The sequence below is a fragment of the Hydractinia symbiolongicarpus genome, chromosome 12, assembly GCF_029227915.1.
Source record: "Hydractinia symbiolongicarpus strain clone_291-10 chromosome 12, HSymV2.1, whole genome shotgun sequence".
NCBI classification, from domain to species: Eukaryota; Metazoa; Cnidaria; class Hydrozoa; order Anthoathecata; family Hydractiniidae; genus Hydractinia; species Hydractinia symbiolongicarpus.
The window spans coordinates 21,848,925-21,872,543 of NC_079886.1; the positions used below are offsets into that span (position 1 = coordinate 21,848,925).

The 23,619-nt window shown below is 32.2% G+C and overlaps 1 protein-coding gene across 3 annotated transcripts; it reads left to right on the forward strand.

Annotated features, from left to right (window-relative positions):
* Positions 1–229: 229 nt before the first annotated feature.
* LOC130621137 (uncharacterized) lies at positions 230–20,552 on the forward strand. 3 transcript variants are annotated; one of them, XM_057436444.1, is made up of 7 exons: positions 230–375; positions 12,613–12,810; positions 13,843–13,938; positions 15,759–15,919; positions 16,232–18,742; positions 19,282–19,962; positions 20,154–20,552. In XM_057436444.1, the coding sequence occupies exons 2-7, from the start codon at positions 12,633–12,635 to the stop codon at positions 20,199–20,201; spliced, it is 3,675 nt and encodes a 1,224-aa protein (XP_057292427.1). In that variant the 5' UTR covers positions 230–375; positions 12,613–12,632; the 3' UTR covers positions 20,202–20,552. The 3 variants fall into 3 exon arrangements, with proteins under 3 accessions (XP_057292427.1, XP_057292428.1, XP_057292426.1); XM_057436445.1 differs by lacking the exon at positions 230–375 and adding an exon at positions 2,048–2,961; XM_057436443.1 differs by lacking the exon at positions 230–375 and adding an exon at positions 8,802–9,072.
* Positions 20,553–23,619: the final 3,067 nt, after the last annotated feature.

Here is a 23,619-nt window from a genome sequence, read left to right on the forward strand (position 1 = left end):
GTCGAAATTATCAACAAAAAAAATCGCTTTAAGCTTTTGTTGTTTTCTAAGAATAAATATAATATAATATTCTATTTTGCTTTCTCAATAGACTTAACTAACAAATTTTTTGCTTCGCTCACATTTATGATGCAACAGGGTTTTCCAAAATCTCAGTTGGAGATCTGCATTAATTTTTGCTGATCTAAAAGAAATTAAATGATTCATGTTATTTGATCAAGAAAAGCGTTCTTACTCACGTGAATGTATAAACAATAAACTTAATTATGTCATGCTATAAACGCAATGTCAGCAATTTATTGTTTAAAATAAAAAAAACTAAGAGTTTTTTTGTCTTTGGATGGTGGAGAACAAGCTCTGATGCATCTTTAACTGGTAATTATTTTTGTAATGTGTCTGTGAGTAACGAAAATAAATGATATTATTTTGCTACTGTTTGTGTGAGGTGACCATAGACTAAGTACATGTTCTGTTTTGTTAAGTTTTATTACTGACAAAAGTTCTAGCTGAAAGCAAGTAGCTGTAAGTTATTATCATATTTCATTTTGAGTTGGAGCTTCGAATAGATGCTTTCTGAAAGAGATGTTATTTATAATGCCAAAGCACTTGATGAAAATACAATTACCTATAGCTGGTACGTCAGTAGGTCTTCTAATGTTTTAATCGTCCTTCTAAAAGAACAATGTTTAAATATCGAAAAGTAGAAAGCTTTAAGATTATTTAAAGTTCAAGGAAATGGTATAAGCTAGTTAACAAAAGCAATTAAATCTTGTGTTACCTTTTCACAGAATATTTTAACGTTCTCAGAGGCACATCTGATAATGCACAAAATTTTGTCGCATTACGAAGAAAAAAAAATGTGACATTCTGAAATGATACGCAGTAATAATTCAATACGTGTGACTTTCTCAGGTAGTCATGAAAAGTAAAAAGCCCCCAAAAATTGTCATTAAACATTCTTGGATCCAACATGACGCAAACAGGAGAAAAGTTAGCAAAGTAACTATATTTGTATTTAAATATTTGTAACCTCAAAAACTCTTTCCAATAATTAAAACAAGATATTCCCTTTTAATTTCTTTAACAAGAAATATCACTTACAAAAGTCAAGCTCTGTTGTCACCAGTAACTGTTTTCGCGTTTTAAAACATAATGTTAACAAAGCAACATCTTTAGGTTACTTTCTGTTGTTTCACCTTTGTTGCGTAAAAATAACCAGGGCGGAAATAAATTGAGTATGTTTCGGTACAGCTTAGTTTGTTTCGGTTACTCTAGAAGTCTTGTGATGGCTTTACTTCCGTTGTTTTGAACCACATCCTACGTTAAATAATTTTTGCATACCAAAACTATTATTTTGATTATTACATTTGTCCATTTTTGCTTCTTCATGAAGGACCACACTGGAATCAATGTTTACAATGAATCCACTAAATGCGGAAAAACATTTTATAATTCCTATTCCAGATAGATTAGGTAGTTTAAATTAAAGATTCTAAAAATAAATTTAAAAATGTGTTAAGAGAAAATAGAATCTTTAAAAATAATGCTTCTGGTTTTTAAGGAATTTAAGATTTAAATATACCGCTACTGCTCAACCGTAATAAGTTCTATTCACCAGCGTTTAACATCATTTGATATAAACTAAAGTGCAGTCAACCGTTAAAGCGTTGCTAAGCGACAAACGAAAAAGAGCATTTACTGTAAGGAACTGATCAAGCGGAATTTTCTTTTTTAACAACACCTGTCGCAGGATTGCGAAAAAAAGAACGGAATTTTCCTTCTTTAATTATTAGGTGCTATTACCACTGCTTCTAATTCTTTGCGGATAACTTTTGTATTAAAAACACCACAGAGGAACAAATTTATTAAGCGGCTTGTCACACACCCTTCACACGAAGTTTCATTTTCCGGGCAAAATTAAAATTTTATTAAGTCTGTAAGTCTGTAAATATTTTCACACGTATTAGGAACTTGTTTTGAGATTGTAATCTTTCACCCCCCCCCCCCCCCCCCAAAAAAAACGTCCATTGTAAACACTACGCATTAGAAATAACCTTATTGCGCATGTGTAAATGCGTATTTTTACAAAGTGTTGCGCAGTTCGCACTTCACATGAAAACTACGTACACGAAACTCTGTTATCACAGTTTGATCTCGGGTAAATGTAATTGTAAGTCCATGTAAAGGGGAACTCAGTCCTCATATTTCATAAATAGTAGACTTTAATGTACCTAAACCCACCCAAAGATAAATAAATAAATAAATAAATAAATAAATAAATAAATAAATAAATAAATAAATAAATAAATAAATAAATATATAGCTGTAAGTAAAAAAATTACTATTGAAGCAGTTCAAGACATGTCCAAATGCGGTTATTCATAAGTTTGCATACTTATTGTTTTGCGATACAGACTAAAATTGTTTCTTGCTAAAATTCGTAAAGGAAAAAAATGACGTCAAAGAAGGAAGTCTCATCCCGTCTTGTCCAGAGGCATAATGATCAAAATGCGACGATTTTATAAGTGACTATTGTTTAAATACCACAATGAGAAAAGATTAAAAGTCTTACTGACGCACGCTCTATTAATTACTATAATTACTTAAACAATTTCAATAATTCCTCATGCTCACCACTTATAAATCCTCTCCTTGTAAGTTAAAAGAATCTTAATGACGTCAATATATATAATTGCTCAATAACATGTTAGCATATTGTGTAAAGTCCAAATTTGTGAGTAAGTACGCTGTAAGTTATTAATCCAATCATTATCATCAGCCTTAAATTAAATAATATTTTATGCATGATTCATTTAATATCACAACATCTTGGTTATTAAATATTGCAAATCATTAAGTGCTGTTCTCTACTTGGTCGTGAAGTCTATTGCATACTGCTTGTATTACAGCAACCAGAGTGGCTTTTGCAAGCAAAAGGTTCTTTCACAATTTCATAGCTGTGTGAGTATGTTTTTTCTTTTGATGCATTTTTAAGCATAATAATATCAACTGTGACTTTATTATTGATCCAAAACAGATACGTTTTAATATATGTATATATAATATATAATAATTATCGATAGATGCGTCTATTAGCTACTGTGCACGAACCAGCAGTGCGAGTTCTTTTTATCATTACCTTAAGATGGTTTCATAAAATGATTTTACAAGCAAATTTCTAGTGATCTTACAATATTTATTTTGTTTGTTCTTATATTTAAATACATACTCGAATTGAATCGTTTTAATACCGATCTGCATGTCTTTGTGTTCGGCCAGAAGGTGAAAAAATATTTCTTGAATTACAGACGATTGGGCATTGTGAAATAATTTGTATCCAAATATTACAAACATTTTTAGTTTTCATGACACAACAAAAATGACGCATTATAAGCAAACATATTACATTTTTTGCACCCACTTATTCGCCTACTTTTCCTAACTGTCTTTGTAAATAATGTTGACACCTTACTTCCAGAAATAACAAGAGAGTAGCGCATCTTTTTAATATCTCAACGGCTTGCGTATTGATTCTTTTATTAATAGTACGAACATTTTAAAAATGTAAACAGAAAAGTGAAGCAATAAAAACAACATGATGTCATTAGGCAACTCTACAGCATACGAAAGAGTGGACAAGTTTAGACTTGTAGGTTGTTTTTGTCTTGAATGTGGCGGTGTAACATAAGAATGACGAGTCTCAGATTCTTGATTCTCTGATCAGTAGTAGTAAACACTGGTGAGATACAACGTTTAATTTTAGATGTTAAAGGCATATGAGAACAGGAATAGGTAAAGTGTGTAGCTTACCATTTTCGTACCTAAATAACTTGTAAATAATTACATCGTAAATAGTTTAGTTATGTCGTAAATAGTTAGGTCGTAAATAGTTAGGTCGTAAATAGTTAGTTCGTAAATAGTTACGTCGTAAATAGTTACGTCGTATATAGTTACGTCGTAAATAGTTACGTCGTAAATAATTTTGTCGTAAATAGTTATGGTAAGGATACAAATATATGAAAGACCAATGAATCTAGTGTGAAGACATTTTTAAACTTTCTTTTTGCGGAAATTTTATACACAGCGACCCTTTGGTATTTTTAAGACGCTACATCTTGATCACCTTTCTATCTCGAGTAAATATTAGCCGTTTGTTCCACCCGCATACATAATTTGTGCATTAGCCTGTTTTTTTTTTCTCTCCCTATATACTTTCTCTGTCTTGAACTTTTCCTATAACAAGTTTGCGTTCTGTTCAGTTCAAATTCAAGTTGAAAATAGCACATTGTTATTCGACCAATTAGCTACGCTTAATTAGAAACAGCCTTAAAAGTTTTAAGTGGATTGACTTAATAAAGTTTACTAATATGAACCTAATTTATTGTAGATACTTTTAAAAGTCAATAAAAATTCTTATACCCTGCTCAGATACTGAACGGTCTAACCAAATTATTCAAAATAAGATTAGATAATCCACACAAGGAAGCTTCGTGAACTCACAGACCTTTTATATATGATGATGCCAACAAAAGATTTGATGCGCGTGATGGAGAATAAACTATGAAATGCCAGCAAACTATTTTTATACCTTCACGAAATATTTTAGGAGGTTTTATTCATATTTTTTGGCAAATAATGGAAAATATTTTTTATTTTGAACAAAAAAGATGTTTAAAGAATATACATCAAATAGACAACCTGCAACATTTATTTAATTGTTCCAAGTTCCGCTCTTCTTTAAAAAAAGTGTAATCACGACACAGCAGAGAAAAGTCACCCTGCTACCAACGACACATCCTGTAAAAATCACACACACACACACTGGTGGGGTTGGGAGAAATATTAGTTGGTATTAAGAATGTATGGCTTGAAAACTCATAAAATTCAAGCGTTTGAATTAGCATTGATTAAGCAGCAGTAATGTAACTAGTTTTTCATACGAAGGTGATGGAAGTCGATTCACCTTCTCTTCGGCATATTTAAGGCACCAGAATTGATCTGTACCAGTGCCCTGCATGCATGCTAAACCCCTCTGCATCTAGTGATCATCTGTGTGTTTCATGTGCCGAAATCATAAAAATTTAATTCCAGCTTGACTTGTAAAGTATGGTGTGTTTAGTCTGTATACAATATATACCTACGTACATCAGTACCAGTTCACCTTTTACAACTATTGGCACCAAGTAACCTCTCATAAACATTGATTCCAAGAATTATACAAATACTGATCATAAGTAACCATTGGTTCCAATTCTTTGTTTTTAATTCAACAAGCAAAAATCAGCTTTTTTTAAAGATTTGTTCTAAAGGCTGAGTACAATTCAACCCAAATCTATGAATTTATTTTTGTTTTTTTGGCGCCCCTTTATCACGTATCCTAGTATCTTTATGTTTGTATCGTCTTAGACCTCATCACAAGTCCTCTACAGGCTGACGCCACTATAAGTGAGAAAGAAGAAAAGTTAAAATCAATAAATAATATAGTTATTGAAATAGAAAATTAATTTTCTTATATTTTTCTTAGGAGCGCCTTCCTCCACCAACAAAAAATAAAGTTATAATTTTATAATTTCCCAGTTGGTGCGTCAACTTTAACCATGGTGAGGCTTCATATGATAGTAATAATTTGGTCCTTTTCCTCTAATATAATTGTTGCAATGTCCCCACACAAATAAAGCTTAAATGATTGTACAAGATATGTCCACCTGCACCAAAATGAAAACATTTGGTGATTCGCGATTTGCTCATTAAGCTTCCTTTTTAGATGATGCTGACATAAATTATTCACAATGGCGCCCCAAAGCCTTATTAATCTCTCACTATGGTTTCTTTTAGAGCTATTCAAAGTCATGAATATATATTCATTGATATTATAATAATATTATTTTAAAATGAGCATTTTTTAAGATTTTAACATTAATCAAAATAACTAGTCAGTTGGACTTTTGGATTATTTATTCGCATGTTACAGTGTCTAAGTTATCACGAAGCTGTTATGTTTTGTCTTTTGTTCTTGCTTTTTGTTATTTTATTTTGTTTTATTTATTTTGTTTGCTTTTCTTCGTTTGTTCTAACTTTCCCTGTGTTGTTTTATAATAGATTAGGTGCGCTTGTTTTGTTCGTTATGGACATAAAATTTCACCTTAACTCCCGCAGCTTGAATGTCAACACACGAAATATATCTTAAGTTTTGAATTTTAATGTGAGAAATATTAAACACATTTACTTAAAAAAACATAAAAATGCAACAATTGTATAACTTTGTACCACAACATTTTACAAAGATAACAGTAGTAAAAATAAAGCAAATGGTTGAAGTTTAAGGCTTTCGTCTAAGTTTTAACTAATAATGGTATGTGCGCCACTCCCTAAGAACACTACCATAGTTTCTAGAATATTCTGGAAAGTTCTTTAAGAAATACAGTATTCCGGATAAGAAGTGACATTGTCAGAATCGCATGATTGCAACATTTGACATATGGTAGACACATAATATAATTACCAACTGAACATGGATCTTCTCAATCTTACATAAAAGGTTATGCCAATCACCGTACGAAAAAAGCTTGGAAGGAGAAGAGGGAAGCTTAAATATTTTAAATTGCATTTTCAATTAAACTAGTGTCGGCAAGTCGCTATTTTTGTTTTTTATACACTTCCGATGACCTCGAGTGTCACGCTATTATTTTATTCTTATAAGTTGTACGATACCCAAATCTTTAACTCTCAAATCTTTAACTCTCACAACTGGACCTTATTTGTGCAAATGGTAGTTTGTTTACAACTATCAAAAAGCTTAATTAAACAACTTATCAGTTTAAATTTTATCTTTAAAGAAACATTGAATTTTGTTGGGCACCATATATGGATAAGGCTATCCAAAACCTAGAAATAAGTCATTGCGTTAGTAGCAAGAGAAACAAATATAGCTAAGGACAAGTAGCTAAACCAAAATTCAAATGACTATATATAATATCACATCAACTGGCAAATGCTTCGTATCAAGAAGAACATTTGATATGTATGGTAAGAACAAACCATAATATGCTAAAAACGAAATAATGACATAATTAAAATAGACCAAAATGGTAACAATAACCTTTTGTCTCAATACTCAAATATTATTTTCGATATTTGCCTTAATACTAGCTACCAATTTTTTTTTAGTATTTACTGAAAAAAAAAACTATCGGAAAAACCTATTTTTTGTCATAAAAAAGAGGGTATATTATTTTGAATTTTCTGCTTCATGGAAAGCAGGTAGTATACCACTACACTACCATACTACACAGGTACACTACCATAGTTTCTAGAATATTCTGGAAAGTTCTTTAAGAAATACAGTATTCCAGATAAGAAATGCCATTGTCAGAATCGCATGATTGCAACATTTGACATATGGTAGACACATAATATAATTACCAACTGAACATGGATCTTCTCAATCTTACATAAAAGGTTATGCCAATCACCGTACGAAAAAAGCTTGGAAGGAGAAGAGGGAAGCTTAAATATTTTAAATTGCATTTTCAATTAAACTAGTGTCGGCAAGTCGCTATTTTTGTTTTTTATACACTTCCGATGACCTCGAGTGTCACGCTATTATTTTATTCTTATAATTTGTACGATACCCAAATCTTTAACGTTTCCCATGCTATATGTAACGTATGTATTAACTCTCACAACTGGACCTTATTTGTGCAAATGGTAGTTTGTTTACAACTATCACAAAGCTTATTACTATTAAACAACTTATCAGTTTAAATTTTATCTTTAAAGAAACATTGAATTTTGTTGGGCACCATATATGGATAAGGCTATCCAAAACCTAGAAATAAGTCATTGCGTTAGTAGCAAGAGAAACAAATATAGCTAAGGACAAGTAGCTAAACCAAAATTCAAATGACTATATATAATATCACATCAACTGGCAAATGCTTCGTATCAAGAAGAACATTTGATATGTATGGTAAGAACAAACCATAATATGCTAAAAACGAAATAATAACATAATTAAAATAGACCAAAATGGTAACAATAAGCTTTTTTCTCAATACTCAAATATTATTTTTGATATTTGCCTTAATACTAGCTACCAATTTTTTTTTAGTATTTACTGAAAAAAAAACTATCGGAAAAACCTATTTTTTGTCATAAATGGAAAGCAGGTAGTCCAGCTAAACTGCAGATGTATACGCACTACACCAGTTCCTGGGTAAGTGCTATTCACCGTGCCTCATATTTATCTCCATGATCAAACTCAACAGGTTTTAGATTGTCTGAGCGTAGCATGCCGAAGTTAGATAAATGTGTTTGCATAAACTGAATTAATGCGCACTGTGATATTGTTCATAATACTCTTGATCTCCTCTGTTATGTGTGGAGCATAAAACTCACTCGCCATGAAGTTTTAAGCATACGGTTTGTGAATTTGACCGGTTTTGTTGTTAGCTTACAGGTGTTCGTGCATTTCACGCTTGTTAAGGAAATCTCAATATGAGCACTCGTCGAGATCATTGAATTGTATTTCCGAAAGAAAAGAAGACTGAGTTTTTTGATAAAATTCTTGATTTATGAAAGGTATATTTAAAAACATTTTGCCACCTTTTTTTTGTTAGACGTTACAAAATGTGTTCATAGATACATCAGTTTTGATCATAGATTTCGTTAGTGATCATTAATTTCTCTCATTTTATTTCATCTGTAGTTAATACTTATCTGCTTGAAGGATTTGCCTTAGCGTTGCACAAAAATCTGGTGATTTATTTACAGATTTACAAAAATTTACTCAATGTCAGCTTAAAGATGCATTATTTGTGAGCTTGTGTATATAATATACAAGTTATGCATATTTCTTTAAAAAAATGCTGAAAGCTATGAAGAAGAAGATGAAGTAGAACAAAAAGCACGTAAAAATGTTTCCGTATGATTGGTTAACTTTTTGTTGATGCGACGTAAAAAAACATTCACTTGTTTCCGGTAAGAAGGTCGGATCACAGCAACAAACCTGTAACAGAATATTGTGTTTTTTCGCTCTTATAAAATATGACTGGACTTCACTTCGGAAAAAATGTAGGTGATTTTTGTATTCTTTAAAATGTTCTTTTAATTAACATTAGCTAGAACTAATCTAGGTAATGTTAATATTAGAATATACAAACCACAATCTCTCCATAATGCATATTTTTAAGTCACATGACACTGAACGCTACAATTTTATAGATATATTTTTTATTCTTAAACTTTTATATTATTATTTATATCCGATGATAATCGCATCCAATGGCGAAGGATTCAAAATTTGTACACTACTTTTTATTTCACAGTAGAACATCAGTAGCTCGACCAAGTAATTCATGTTATAATAGCTGGATAAATTATTCCAAGCCATACAGTTTTAAAGATTCATATGGAGTTAGAGAGTCATATAGAGTTATTGTTTTATTTAAGGGTTATATAATCAGGAATAGACATTCTTATCATCGTTCATAGAGAGCATTTTTTCCTGTTTGTTTGTTTGTATACCAACAAATAACAAGACGGTTACCTTGGACTAAAATTTTTAATAAGATTGTCAGTACAATAGACATAGATAAAATCAACCTTGACAAATACCACAGTAAAAGAAAATCTGCTTTTAATTCAGACTATATATATCCTTATAATCTGGTTTTAAGATTAAAGAACAACTTTATGTAAATAGGTCTATGAATTCTAACAGAGAGATCTCTAGAAAAGAGATGTAGATAATAATTTTATGTTAACAGCTTGTTTTGGTGTTGCGTTAGACAGAAGATTAGTTTCTGTATTTTTTTACACACTTGCCTACACGGGCGTGTTTTTATTTCTATATGTTGTATTATCACCTATCAAAACACAACAGATGTTTCATAACCTTTTTTTATGTTTACAATTGGTCACTATGCTAGTTACTCCAAATTCTTTTGTGTTTTTGTTTACGCGTTTGTTTACATTTGTTTTCTTTTTTTTTTTTGTTTATTTTTTGTTACCACTGCAAGTAAACACAACAACGAAAGTTGATGTAATTAAAAAGTAATTAAAGATGTAATTAGATGCGCTACATGTCATTTCTGAAAAATTATTTGCAAATTGATGGCAAGAATTTTTTAAGTACCTTTCAGTATCCTTACTAATGTCAAGGTTTGTTATATTTTGTGTATTATTCTGTTTGTTTTGTGTATCGGTTTTATTATTAAATTTATTAATATTTTTTGCTTTTTTTTTGATTTTTATTTCAAAAGATTTCAAAACATTAGTAAATCACAGCAATGCTAAAAACAGCTGTGAAGAAACTTCCCGTTTGCTGGAAAACTTGTTTTGATCATTTGTTCACAAAACATTAAAGCTAGTTTTGCAATGAGGAGTTTTGAGTTTGTCACGGGGATGCAAGATGCAATTTCTCTTCAGGTGATAGTTTTTTCACAATAGACAGATACATTCCATGTGTATGACAATAAGCAATATATTTGGCATCTGCATTCTTATTGGTTATATGCAAACTGTGTTGAAATATGTTGTTAAAAGTGGCGTTACGGAAAGTACGATGTTTTCCTAATCAATAGCAAATTTGTTATTATGTGTGAAAAGGCGCCAAATCAGATAGAAAATGTTACAAGAAAAATACTTAAACTGGCGACACAACTTTTCAGGTGTTCATAATTTGCATAAATTTGACACTTGTCTATGAAAACGTTGCTTTGAGCTCCTTTGGTTTAACTGAAGACAGAAACATTTAAAAACACAATTGAGCAAAATGATTGGTTGTTGATCTCATTATTGCAGTTGTTATTGGTTGAATTATTTTTGATATTAGCTGCGAAGTACTATTTAACTTTCTAAGTTCAACATTTAACCAGGCTACAAGTTATTTCTTCTTTAGCGAATTAATATTTTATACAACCTTATGACTTTTCATCCTGTTTCCAACCGGCTGCTTCGTTGTGATGAAATCGACCATTACAATTACAAAAGTAAACTTCACCTGTTTAATTCTTAACGTGCAGGTGTTAGACACAGCGAGCTTCCTGTGTTATGAAACATCTTTCTGTGGTGTTTGCGAGTTTATTCAAATGGTTGGCAAGACAACTGTCTGTAGATAATCAGACTTAAGCATAACGGGTCGGTGAAACTGAGAAAAGGGTTGTTTAAAGGTCTCCTCACCTTTTTTTTTCAGAGATAACATAGCTAGGTTCAAAAACATCATTTATTTATTCTAAGAATATAAGTCTTTAGAATTTGAATAGCGTTTTCGAAAATCTAGAAAATTTTAGAAATCGTTAAAGGCAGTCGTTCACAGCCATGACTGGACCTCCGTAGTCATGATAATAGTCCCTCCAATGTCCACTTTTTCGACATAAGCCTTCGACATTTCTTTTTTTACATTTTTGTAGCACACACGGTAATGAATAGTGTGTAAAAGCAGCGAAGGCTACTGAATTTTTTTTGTTTAAAAATTTTCAACCGAGTAACATTACTTTATGCTAAACTATGCAAAAATGCCTTAAAAACATGTCTCCATACGTATTAGCTTTCCCAATTAAATTTTACGAGGTTTTGCTGCACTCTGATATTCGCTTTTAATTCTAATTCACTTTTATATGTGACGCATAAGAAATTTAAGTTAATTTGACCAACAATTTCCTTATTATCCTGATCCATGTAAAAATTTCAAGAACCTCTGAAGCTTCTTTCGGCGAAAAAAACAACAAATGGTGTATGTCTTTTTAGTTTCAGTGTTGATGGAAAATAAGTTTAATCAAAACCTGTTAAAGCTACCATGACGCGGATATTATTACTTTAGTTTCGATTCTCACTGACTACTTTTGATTGAATGATGGAATCGAAACAGACATAGAGCTTGTAACAACATCTTCTACGATGTCGAAACATGTTTACTGTAGTAGAAGTGCTTTTATGTGATTTCAACAATAATAATTTCCCAATCTGTTATAATTTATTTACTCTGTACACAAACATTTTAGTAAAGTAAACAAAATTGTTTCTTTTCTTATGAACTAACTTTCGATCTGTTAAGTTTGTCTAGCTTTCAGATCATCTGAGATAAAGCACTAAGCAGTTTTTTAACTCAAACGATAACAAATATGCCCAACTTTATGCGTTATTAATAAACCACTTTCACTTTCGCTTTTCAAGGTATAAACCATCGCATTTGGGAATTTTTCTTAGAAACTTATATGTATACGCGAACTTGGCTTGAATCTTTAATATGCCTGATGTTTTTATGGGCAGTGTTACTAACTGAGTGTGTAAGGTCATACTTGGACAATACAGGTGGTGTTCGAATAATGGTTTCGTTTGATTGCGTTATTTTGAAACATAGGAATCATTCTCAACACTTTTTGTCTAGGGTTAGCTACAAAATGACCTATTAGTTAACGACTTTAGTGGTTTTCTTACGATAAAGAAAAAAATCTGTTGGTAGTAATTTAACGTGTTCTAAGATGAATATAAGCCTATAAGTTTATTTTGATGTTCTTATATTCGTATTTTATGTGTTATAATTATTACTTTATTGTATAATTATTATTGTATTGTATTAACACTAACATTGCAACTTTGTTTTTTATTTAGACTAAGTTGATTTATCGCCCATGTTAGCCAAAAGTGAAGACGATTTTCCCTTTGCGAGGGGTGAAGTTATTTTAGCTAAGTGCAACAAAGAAGTTTACTACGCCAAAATACTTTCGTTGAATCATGTAAAGAAGACAGCATTGCTACTATTTGATGACGACTCGAAAGAAGAAGTAGGATTTAACAATATATACAGTGGTAAGTTTCTTGTTTTGATGGCATTGTTTGAGGTTTCCCTCAAGCAAACAATATTGAGGGTAGGGGGGGGGGGTTTGGACGAGAGTTTTTTGATGTCAAATTTTAAAATTTATAACTTTTATAGTATTTTAATATTTTCAAAAAAAAAAAAAAATCGAATAAAATATCGTCGAATTCGAATCGAATAAAAAAAAGTGAAACAGAACACTCATCAACACGCAAGGAATGCATACATTTTTTTTAAGTACATCATTTCGTCAAATAAAGCTACTTAGATGAAAAGAAACCAATTTGGAAATTTGCAATCTAAAAATTTTAAAAACCTTTTACATAATGTATGCTTGCGGCTTTAAAATGCAAAATTCGTTTACCCTTCCCGAACGTAGTTTTGATATGGCTTCCAAAGCTATAACTTTTTTTTTCTGTCGTTAGCACGGGGCTTTATATTTTCAAATAACAAAACTATAGTAGCAGACTTTTAGAAAGAGGCGTCTATCTAGGATTCTTATAGTAAACGTGCTTAGATATTGAACAATTATAACTTGTTACTACACGTTGTTCACATGTGCCATTCATTGGTTGATTAAAAGTTCAATTAAAAGTGTTTATTGGCCGCAATTTATGGCTTTTTGGTAATTGTTATGTTAAATAAAACTTGGAATTGTTGTCGTCATTTAAAAACCTCATGACGTAGATCTGTTCTATTTGAATTAAAAAATTGAAAATGATAAATGACCATCGTTCAATTTACTTTTAAGGGTTTGGTCCCTTTTTGTGACATTTTAGGTCAACCAGAAGCGTTTATAACATGTCGTATAGAGCCCTACATAGATAGAGGTATAAGAAAAATGACTTATTAAGACTGAGAACTATGTAAAGAAAAAATACGTGGAACTGATTTAGAAAAAATAGAAGAAGTTTTTTTGTTAACAAAAAAGTGAAACTGAAAGAAAGAAGCACTAGTTTCGCTTGTCTTCTTTCGCTTTTATTGTTTACAAGAGTTATTTATAGCATCTCTGTCTATTCATGTAGTGAACGAAACAACAGCAGACATTATTTGTGTCATTTGCAAAGAGGACCGGACTGATTTGGACGACGATATAGTACTTTGTGACATTTGTTCAGTCGGTAAGTTTGATTAATATTTCTTTTTCTTTTCTTATTTCTATTTTAAAAACGGTTTTAAATTTTTGTAAAGTTAAAAAATTGTTAAGGTGGTTTATATTTCGTCTAAAATAACGCATTGTTTACCATTTTGATTCTTGCAAATTGCATATGCTGGAACCGGGGGTATTTAAGGAATAATTTAATTTTAGCTTCTCGCTAGCTACATCTGTATACTAATAATAGCCGTATTCTGTCTGTCTATTGAAAACAGTAGCGTATATTCCTTTGATCTTTCCGCAATTTCTTATAACACCAAGGGTTATGGAATCTAAATTTGCATCATAACCGCACCTATATGCATAGTATTAACCCCCGTCCAAGTTATTCATGCTAACAGGCGGATGTACGACATGGTCATGCGGGAAACATGTACCACGGGTGATTCCACGTGGAATTTTTTTTAAGGGCTAACGACCAGTATTAATAGTAGCTATTTTTCCTGTTTGTCAACTAAAAGCGGGTCATTCGAAACCAGACATGAAATTTTCAGAGTACAAATAAGAAATGCGATATATTTTTAGTGACTTTGTTGCAACCAGTAAATTTCCATAGACAACAGGCCATGTTGATAGTCTCTTTAATAATAGCCGTATTTTGTCTGTCTTTCCGCGACCGGCGAGTCTCGTGGCGGAAACACGAAATGCGATATATAAAGGATGGGCGACCCCGTTGCTGTCACGCAAAATGGTAACCGCAGTAGCAAGACACACGAAATGCGGCTAATAAGGGACGGGTAAACCGTGGATTTATCCACGGGTCAACGACTAGTCTATATTATAATAATTGCCACAAATATGTCTATGAACCAAAATGGAAGCTGCTAGTAGCGACGGGTGGATTCTTATAGGTTTTTGCATGTGAATAAAGTTTGTAGTTAGATACCTGCAACAATTATAAAGCACCTAAATTTGAAAAATTAAGTATACATGACAATCGCACACACATAAATACATTTCCTTCTACTTGTATCCCTATCTACTTGTACCGATCCACATAATCCACGTATCTCTCTTCCACCTGAATCTTATTAATAATTCCTAACTACTTCCTGTTTGTTTAAAACTCCACCCACTACACCCTCCAACTCCACCCACTACACGCCTTTATAAATTTTACACATGACATGATTAGACTTAGTAAAATAGTCTACTTAGGTGTTAAAAAGAATGTCAAAATTATTAATTGAATTTAATAATTCATCAACTTAACGAAACTGACGAAAGCGAAATATATGATTTGACCTAGCCTTTAAATAAAACACAAATTAACAAATTTTGAATATCCATGCGATACAAATATCACCAAGGCAACTTTATATTGCAATTCAAAGCACGTGATGTATTCACATCCAGCTGCAGATATTTGTTTGAAACATTTTAAATAATTGAACAGCTTATAAATATATAATGGTATTTTCGCGTCGATAATAAGATAAATTGCTATATGACTTCTAAGATATGCACTTGGTTGTTCTTCTTCACACCAAAATAAATTTCTTGCAAATAAAAAAGAAAATAACTCATCTGAATCAACGAATCACTTATTGAATAAGAATGATTCATCTTAATGCACCATTCATGGTATATTTTAAATAGCTCTATTCAATATAAAAAAAATATACATTCAATATTTGTTTTCTTCATGAAAACGTTTTCTTTAAAGTGTTACTGAATTTTTCAAACGTCTTCTTGAGTGCATAGATTTGTAGCAGGTATAAACTTTACTGCAAGTTTGTAATATTTACTTGCTTACAGTTATTTATTTTGATTTCATTCGCACAGGTTATCACCAGCGTTGTCACAGACCAATTATTGCATCAGAAGTTTTAGCTCCTGAAGTGCCTTGGCAGTGCAGATATTGCAAAAAAGGAGAAAAAAATCCATTTGTTGAATCTAATCCATTTCCTGATAAGGTGAAAGCCACTGAAATGACAAAGCTGGAGGTAAAATAAGATAATTTTAATTTTAAAAAACTAACTTTTATTAAAATAAAATAAAAATTTTTTTTACCTATTAGATTTGATTCTTAATGCTGATTTAGAGTCCAAATCCTTATGACTGACATTAAAACCTGTTGCTTGAAATATTCGTTTCTGTATTCGGAACAAATGTAGATGCGAGTTGAAGTGTCGATTTACTTATATCCATTACTTTATAATGGTTTGCTTCAGAAGTAAATAAAGCTGTCATTTCTCCCAAACAAGCTAAGCTTTTTTAGTGGTTCGCATTCGTATTGATTTTCTGATCATCTTTAGGAGCAAAAAGAAATCCTCTCATGGTACAAGGATCAATCTAGTGGTCTTAGAAAGGAAAATTGTCCTGACTGGAAAGAACGTAACAAAAATGGAAATGAAGAATGCGAAAGAGAAGATTTATCAGATGAAATAACACCAAGAGAAAATATATATCAAACGGAAGGAGACAAAGATAAAAAGTTAACAAAAGAGAACACAAAACTAAATCACGTGGAAGGTTCAGCTTTCAAACTTGTTAACAAATCAAGTGACTCCTTGGATAAGAAAAATCAAGATAAAAAAATCAAATGCACCCATCACGATATGGTCAACAATAACAATGCAAAATTATTTGAAGAAGAAATTCAAGACATTGATCATTGTTCACACTCAGATATCCTCACTAAAATGCTAAGCAAAACAATAAAAATTAATCGTGTAAGTCCATGGAGGAAAAGTCCCAATCATGACCTAGTAATTGATCTGGATGGTAAGCCTGGCACAAAAGATACAATAGACGAGTTAAAAAACGGACATGGTAGCGACCAGGAAGCAAATAACGCTTTGCCGAAGGTTAATGAAATAATAACAACCACGAAAGACACTACCACAGCAATGTCAAAGAGTGATACGCAGACTCAGCAGAGATATGCAATGGATTTGCCACGTCATAATTGGTTAGTGGAGCGATTAAAACAAGAAAAAAAGATTGGCGAGAAGGAAATTTCACAGTTAGAATCTCGCATAAGTAAAGAAAAAGATGAGAAGGAAAGTCATGAGGACGTTCCTAAAGATGAATTTAAAAATGAAGCCGAAATACAGATTGTTAAAGTAGAATCACTATCAAAGAAAAAGGATGTTGATTCAAATGTCGCCACAAGTTCAATAGATCTTATGCAAAGCCACAATTTGTCAACTTCGTCATCTTCCACAAATGACCTTCATTATAATAAGGACGATGCAAAAAGATCAAGACACCTTTCACAAGAGTATCGAGATACAGTGCAATCATTTGCAGCGAAATCTAACCGAAACGAGGTGACAAACAGCTCATCTGTTCCGGATGCAATATCTATTCAACCAAGGATAATCTCTAGTAGTCCAAGCAAACAGTATTCAATTCCATCAAGTGAGGATCTTGCATTAATTCAATATAACTCTTTAAGTTCATTCAAATCAAGGGTGATGTCTCCAAAAAGTAATGGATATAAGCGTGATTATACAAATACGGTGAATGGCCAACAGCGCACTCCAACAAGGACAGGTGAAGAAGCTACGTTAAATCAAAAGAAACATCAGGAAGAAAAAGAGCAAAGTAGATTGAACTTACCATTGTTAAAACCTACTGTATTGCGGGTGGAACAAACACGAGACCCATCGTCTGGAAATCCACAAGAAGCTTTTAATATCACCAATCGCCTATCACCTGAATCTTTTAAAAGAAGAATAGAAATACAAAAACAACTTGAAAGTCAAAAGAAATGGATAGATGAACACGACACAAAATTGCAACTACAATCTAGTTTGGAAAGAAAACCAAACTTTAAATCAAGTCCAGGGTATAACACAAGCTCAAACGAGCAACTTCTGCAGTTACAAAACCAACAACTTTTAATGTCACCACAGGCTATGGCAACGTTACAAAAAAGAAATGTTGCTTTAAACATATCTGCAGCAGCAAAACAAAAGCAAGATATGATAGAAGAGCGAATAAAGTTTTACACAAAAGAAATCAATGACTTAAAACGACAAAAAGAGATTATCACGTCTCCGCAAATGTATAATCCTGAAGAAGAGATTTATAGAAAACGAAGTTTAGAAATGATGAACGATAAACTGAGACAGCTAGAAGCTTACAATCGAAAACAAACAGCTGTTCTTCTGCAACGTAACCAGCAACAACAGCTCTATAACAATCAGTACAACGGACAACACTTAGTGAATCCAATGAACCAAATTGGAGTGACTCAGATTTCACCAAGCCAAGTCGCTATAAACCAAATACCTACGAATCAGTTGGCTCTTAATCAGATCGCTGCAAGTCAATTAGCTGCAACACAATTAGCTGCCAATCAAATTGCTGCCAGTCAACTAGCAGCCAACCAAATAACAGCTAATCAGCTTGTGGCCAATAAAATTGCTGCATCTCAATTAGTAGCCAATCAAATTGCTGTAGCTAATCAACGAGCCTATGTTGATAACATGGTAAACACATCAAAAAGCAACCTGAATCAAAGAGAAACTCGAGTGAACATGCATGTCGCTAGAGACTCGCGTTTGACTGACAGTGAACGAAATATATTAAGAGAGGCAGAACTTCAGCAAAACTTAATCAGGCAATCAGCTGCTTTAACCAGAAAAATTAACTATTATGACAATCCGGAATTGAACGATAATTTGCTTTTACGTCAGCTACAAAATAAACATGATGAACAAACGCCGGTTGATAAGTATCCTGCAAGAGAAGAATTGGACAGACCACAACCATTAGAAAGGTCAAGAGAATTAGAAGAAATCAAGCAAATACGACAGGTGCGTGACCATCTTTAATTAACCTCTTATGCAACCAATGTATTATAATGCTTTTTCCAAACAGATTTAAATTACGATTTGGATTGAAGAATTAAGCTTTAAATTAACATTTTATATTATCACTTTACTAAAGTAGATTATATAATAAAGCTAATTTATACCAAGTATATAATTCTTTCTTCGAAACAAAACAATATTTTTTTTTTCAATTCTAAATTTAAAAAATCCATATTTTTATAAACGTTCTACATAAAACCATTGTTTTCATAATAAGCGAGCAGATTTTGACATTTAAAAAAAACCCGAAAGCAAACAATAAATTGTATTTTTTAATTTAAACTTTTAGAAACAAACTTTTTTTTGGTCATCAAAATTGATGCGTATTATTATTTTTACGCTACTGATAGCATTTTATAAATTATGGCGTTCTCAACATGTACCCAATGTTTTGATTGGTTAATTTCGAAACATATATGAAATGGAACAGTAAAAAGTTTTGTACCGTGTTGTTTTAGTATTTTTGCATATATATTTTATAGCTTGAAGCATTAAAAAAAGCTGGAGAAGTCTCTAACATGTCCATCAAAACAGCAGGAGATTATTTATACAAGCATCAACGATCGCATGGACCATCATATCAGGAGAGATCTTTCTCTGAACGTGAAGATAGATTATATAATTACGCAGACAATGATATTTCATCTAAACGAAGGTCCAGTGAACCTCTACATCCTGGTGTATCGAAGGCTAGAAGACTAACTCCTCCAACTCTACATTCTCGTCCGTCACCGCCAGCTGATAACAGACCTAGATCATTCTCTAGACAATCACCACCTAAGTCACTGGATGCATCTAACTATAAGTTGTCCCCTTCGTATCGATCTCGACTTTCACCTCCTTATCTTAGTTCAAATCAGTACAAGAGGTCGCCTCCTTTATCTACTTCCATGTCAGTTGTTGACAGATCAAACTTTATTTTATCACCAAGATCTTCTGATAAAGAAAGGTATTACAATGGACCAGTCAGAAGCTCTTTCGATGCACAACGTCTAACAGCTTCAACTGAGGGTCACTTCTCTCGTCAAGGGAATTTTACCAATACATCGGACCCTAATGCAAATAAGCAACTCATTAAAAGATACTGCAAACTATGTGATAAAGGTGCACAATTTCTATGCTCGGGGTGTAGAGGAATATGGTATTGCAGCCAAGAATGTCAGGTAAAGCTAAAACAGTTTTCTACTAAGACTGCTGAAGAATTTCACCACTATTTTGTCTGTTTTTGATAGACAAACCTAATTCGTGTGCATTTCCAGCTCAGCAAGTCAAATTATATAGAAAGAAGTTCTTTTCTCCATGATCACTGATAACTAAATTAACAGTTAACTTATTAATTTTTTCTTTTCTTTAGCTTTCGCATTGGAGGATACATTCAAAAGTGTGTAAGAAAGTGGAGTAATCTACCCAAATCTAAAAAGTTTTCCAATCTATTCAGATGGTAATGAGAAATTGTATTGTAAAGTTCTATCTCTCATGGTCATGCCATCTGACATTGTAAATAATGCATGACAGGGCGTGTCCCTTTTCACATTGATATTTGCTCATTCACTTTTAGTAACATGACATCGCAAATAACTGTTTCACTCGCTGTTAAAGTTTTAGAATTACTGACAAACATATACATTTAATATTTATGAAGCATAGATTGTTTATATATAAATTATAATGATGTAAATAAGTATTATTAAATATTTAAAGGGATTTTAAAACCATATAGTTTATACAAAGCGAAATAGACAAAATTCTGAAACTCTGCATTTTATCGTGTGTCAGTACTGTAAGAAGGAAAAGTTGTTTGTCTTTTGGAGAAGAGAGGCGTTAAAGTTAGCACGTTGTATTACATTAATAAGTCAGAATTTCACAACAGTACTACAGTAACTTCCGGTAACTTGAACCTCCAAGAGACCGAGAAAAATAGTTTGACTTAACGAATTTTTAAGTTAAGAGAAGCCCCTGTTAGGTTGATTTAGTCTAAACTGAGATTATAGTTCGAGTTAAAGCGATTTTTTTAAGAGGTGGGGCAACAGTTACCATGAAAAGGTACAATCTGTGCGATAATAAGACATGCACGTCACTTGTAAATTAAATCTATTAAACCTATCTATATTACATCAGGAGTTAATAAAAACTAAAAAACAAAAAAAATCTAACATTTATCTAGTTTTTGATTTCCATTTTTCGAGTAAAAAGTTCGAGTTATCCGAAAAAATTAGCTTCAGGGGGACAAAAAATGGGTCGAGTTAACGAATGCTCGAGTTGTCCGAGGTTTGCGTTAACCGGTGTTTTTTAATAAGGAAGTAATAATGAAAGTTCAAGGGCCACAAGAAAATGGTTCAAGATAATGAAAGTGCGAGCTATCCGGTGTAACTGTAGTTTTTAAAAGAGAGAATGCTACGCGGTGGTTTATAAAAGACTAAAAAGGAATTGTTTAATTACGAGAATTGTCATATCTATTAAATAAGTGTTATAAGAGGAATTATTAAGTCCATGTTATATTGCAAAGTTGTTTAATTATTATTTTGGGATTTATATCAAGTGCTTAAAGGGGCTACGAACCGGTTAAAATGCTCACATTCCATATATCCCGCGCATGTACTAAAAATCCAGCAAACGCGTTTTGCGCAATGAACAGACCAGCGCACTTTGCTCGCTGGTTCAATGTTTTTTTTTTTGAAAAGTATATTACAAAGAAATATTTCAGCGAGACTCATTCTGGATGAAAAGATGGCCAAGGCTGGAGAAGATAAAAATTCTAGATATATCTATATGTTCGAGTCTGTAAATTACATGCATGCCAGAAAAATAGCCAGTTTGTTTTTCGCCACCATCAGCTCGACTTTCGTGTAAGTCACTAAAGTCAAAAACCAACAGCCGTTCCGTACCCCCTTTAATGTCATTCTCATTTAACACTTAGTTTGGAAAAGCAACTAGCTTAAGTCGATGCATTTTGATATGAAAGAGAACCTTTAGAATTTTCGTCTTGTGCACATAAATAAGCAGCCATCAGTTAAGTTTTTTACTTAGAAACTATTGCCTAACTTTAGGAGACGAGATATTATAGTAGAAAAATTCCCTCTTCATTTTAATCCCCTTTCAAATTTAAATTCCAAAGAACATCCAAAGCCTTACTCAGACAAACTAGTTCGTAACGTGTTCAAATAACAACTTTTTAACTTCTTTCGTTTTCAAACTTTTATATTGTATTTAAAGTGTTTAGGGTAAAGAGAGATAGTCAAAGAACGATTTAGCGCAATCTGAATAAACGTCAACTCTTAAATTAAATCTTGTCAATAAGCTTTCAGAATAACCGCCTAATCCGAATCAGCGTTCATGGAAATTGACTAAGCACTTTATAGTATTAAGAGTAAACTGCAAATGATTGATAATGCAACTTGTTAATAGGTATGCGATTGTGGCTGCGATCTTTTGAATTCTTCGACCGAAATTCTTAAAGAATCATGTTATTTTATGACAAACTCTTTTGTCACTGTACTAGACGCGACGCTAGATGTTCTTAATGACATTAAAAATAAGATCGATGATGACTTATGATGTAATGACTTTGTGTTTGTGATATTCGGTATTATAGTTAGAAATAAATAAATAAAAAAACATAACATATGTTAAAACACATTTCAAGATATTCTCAATAAGCGCCTAGTGCTCGGAAACCGCCCAGTCTGATTAACCGCCCGCCCCTAATACCTTTAATTAAAAAAAGTGTTCAATCTGTCACTTACGTTAAGCCCATTTGTACTAATAGAAAGTCAGAGAAAAACCCATATCTTACAGTCATAATCTTGAAAGTCGGAGAATTCTAAAGAAGAGGAAATTAGTGTTAAATTTTGTCATGGAAATTTGAGGAAAATATTTCACAAGAATCTATTAAGTATTATTTCAATGTTTCTGTTACTTATTTCTTACTAATCTTTCCTTTCAACATATTGTGGATCATTGATTACGTTAATCTCTCTTAACTATGCTGTTATAGGGCTCTAACAAGACTAATGATTAATGTTTTAAAAGTAGAGATATTTTTAGGTTTTTTTCGTCACCTCGAGATATGTCGTCTCTTTTTGTTTGATAAAGTAAATAATAATAGATGGAATAAAAAATGAAAAAAAAACAAGAAGTGAAAGTTTACTCTGTAAAACCAAAAAGTATATATTAAAAGTATAGTCGCACCAGTTTGTGAAACTATAACATATTAATGAGCGCGTCTCTCTCGAATGACCGCCTCTCTCTCGAATGAGGAGCCCTTTATTTTTAGGGGGCACTCCGTCCGTCCGTCCGTCCGTCCGACCGTCCGTCCGTCTGTTTGTCATGCAAAATGATAGCTTAGCTGCGCAGGTAGCGAGACGCACGCAATGCGGTATAAAAAGGACAGGAGAACCCGTGGATTTTTCCACGGGCTAACGACTAGTGTTTAATAATATTATTTCATGCAAACAAAATTCAACATATAATGATAAACATGACGAATGGTTTATGAAGAAATAGTAGCTTCTAAAAAAATTGGGTTTCGCCAACAAAATAATATTCTAAAGTTCTGCTATGGCACCCTTATAATACACTTCTTGGCGTTATTTATGTTTTAGAACAACCTTTATTTAGCTGTAAAATATATCTTTCATGTAACTTCCTTATTAACACCCTGAAAAAACTATGAACTCACAATGTTTGTAAACCTCGTTGATAGGGTAAATGTTGATTGTTGACTGTTTTTGATCTAACAAATAGACGTTAAAGGGCCCTGGGAATGATTATAAACGAATACTTAAAAATATGTAAATATAATTCCAAATGAAGCATAAATG

What these genes read in the sequence shown, in the direction of transcription:
- LOC130621137 (XM_057436444.1), top strand. Translation starts at nt 12,633, where the DNA reads ATGTTAGCCAAAAGTGAAGACGATTTTCCCTTTGCGAGGGGTGAAGTT. An exon ending in TTGTGACATTTGTTCAGTCG is followed by an intron (nt 13,939 to 15,758) that starts GTAAGTTTGATT and finishes TCATTCGCACAG; the next exon opens with GTTATCACCAGCGTTGTCAC. An exon ending in AAATCAAGCAAATACGACAG is followed by an intron (nt 18,743 to 19,281) that starts GTGCGTGACCAT and finishes TATATTTTATAG; the next exon opens with CTTGAAGCATTAAAAAAAGC.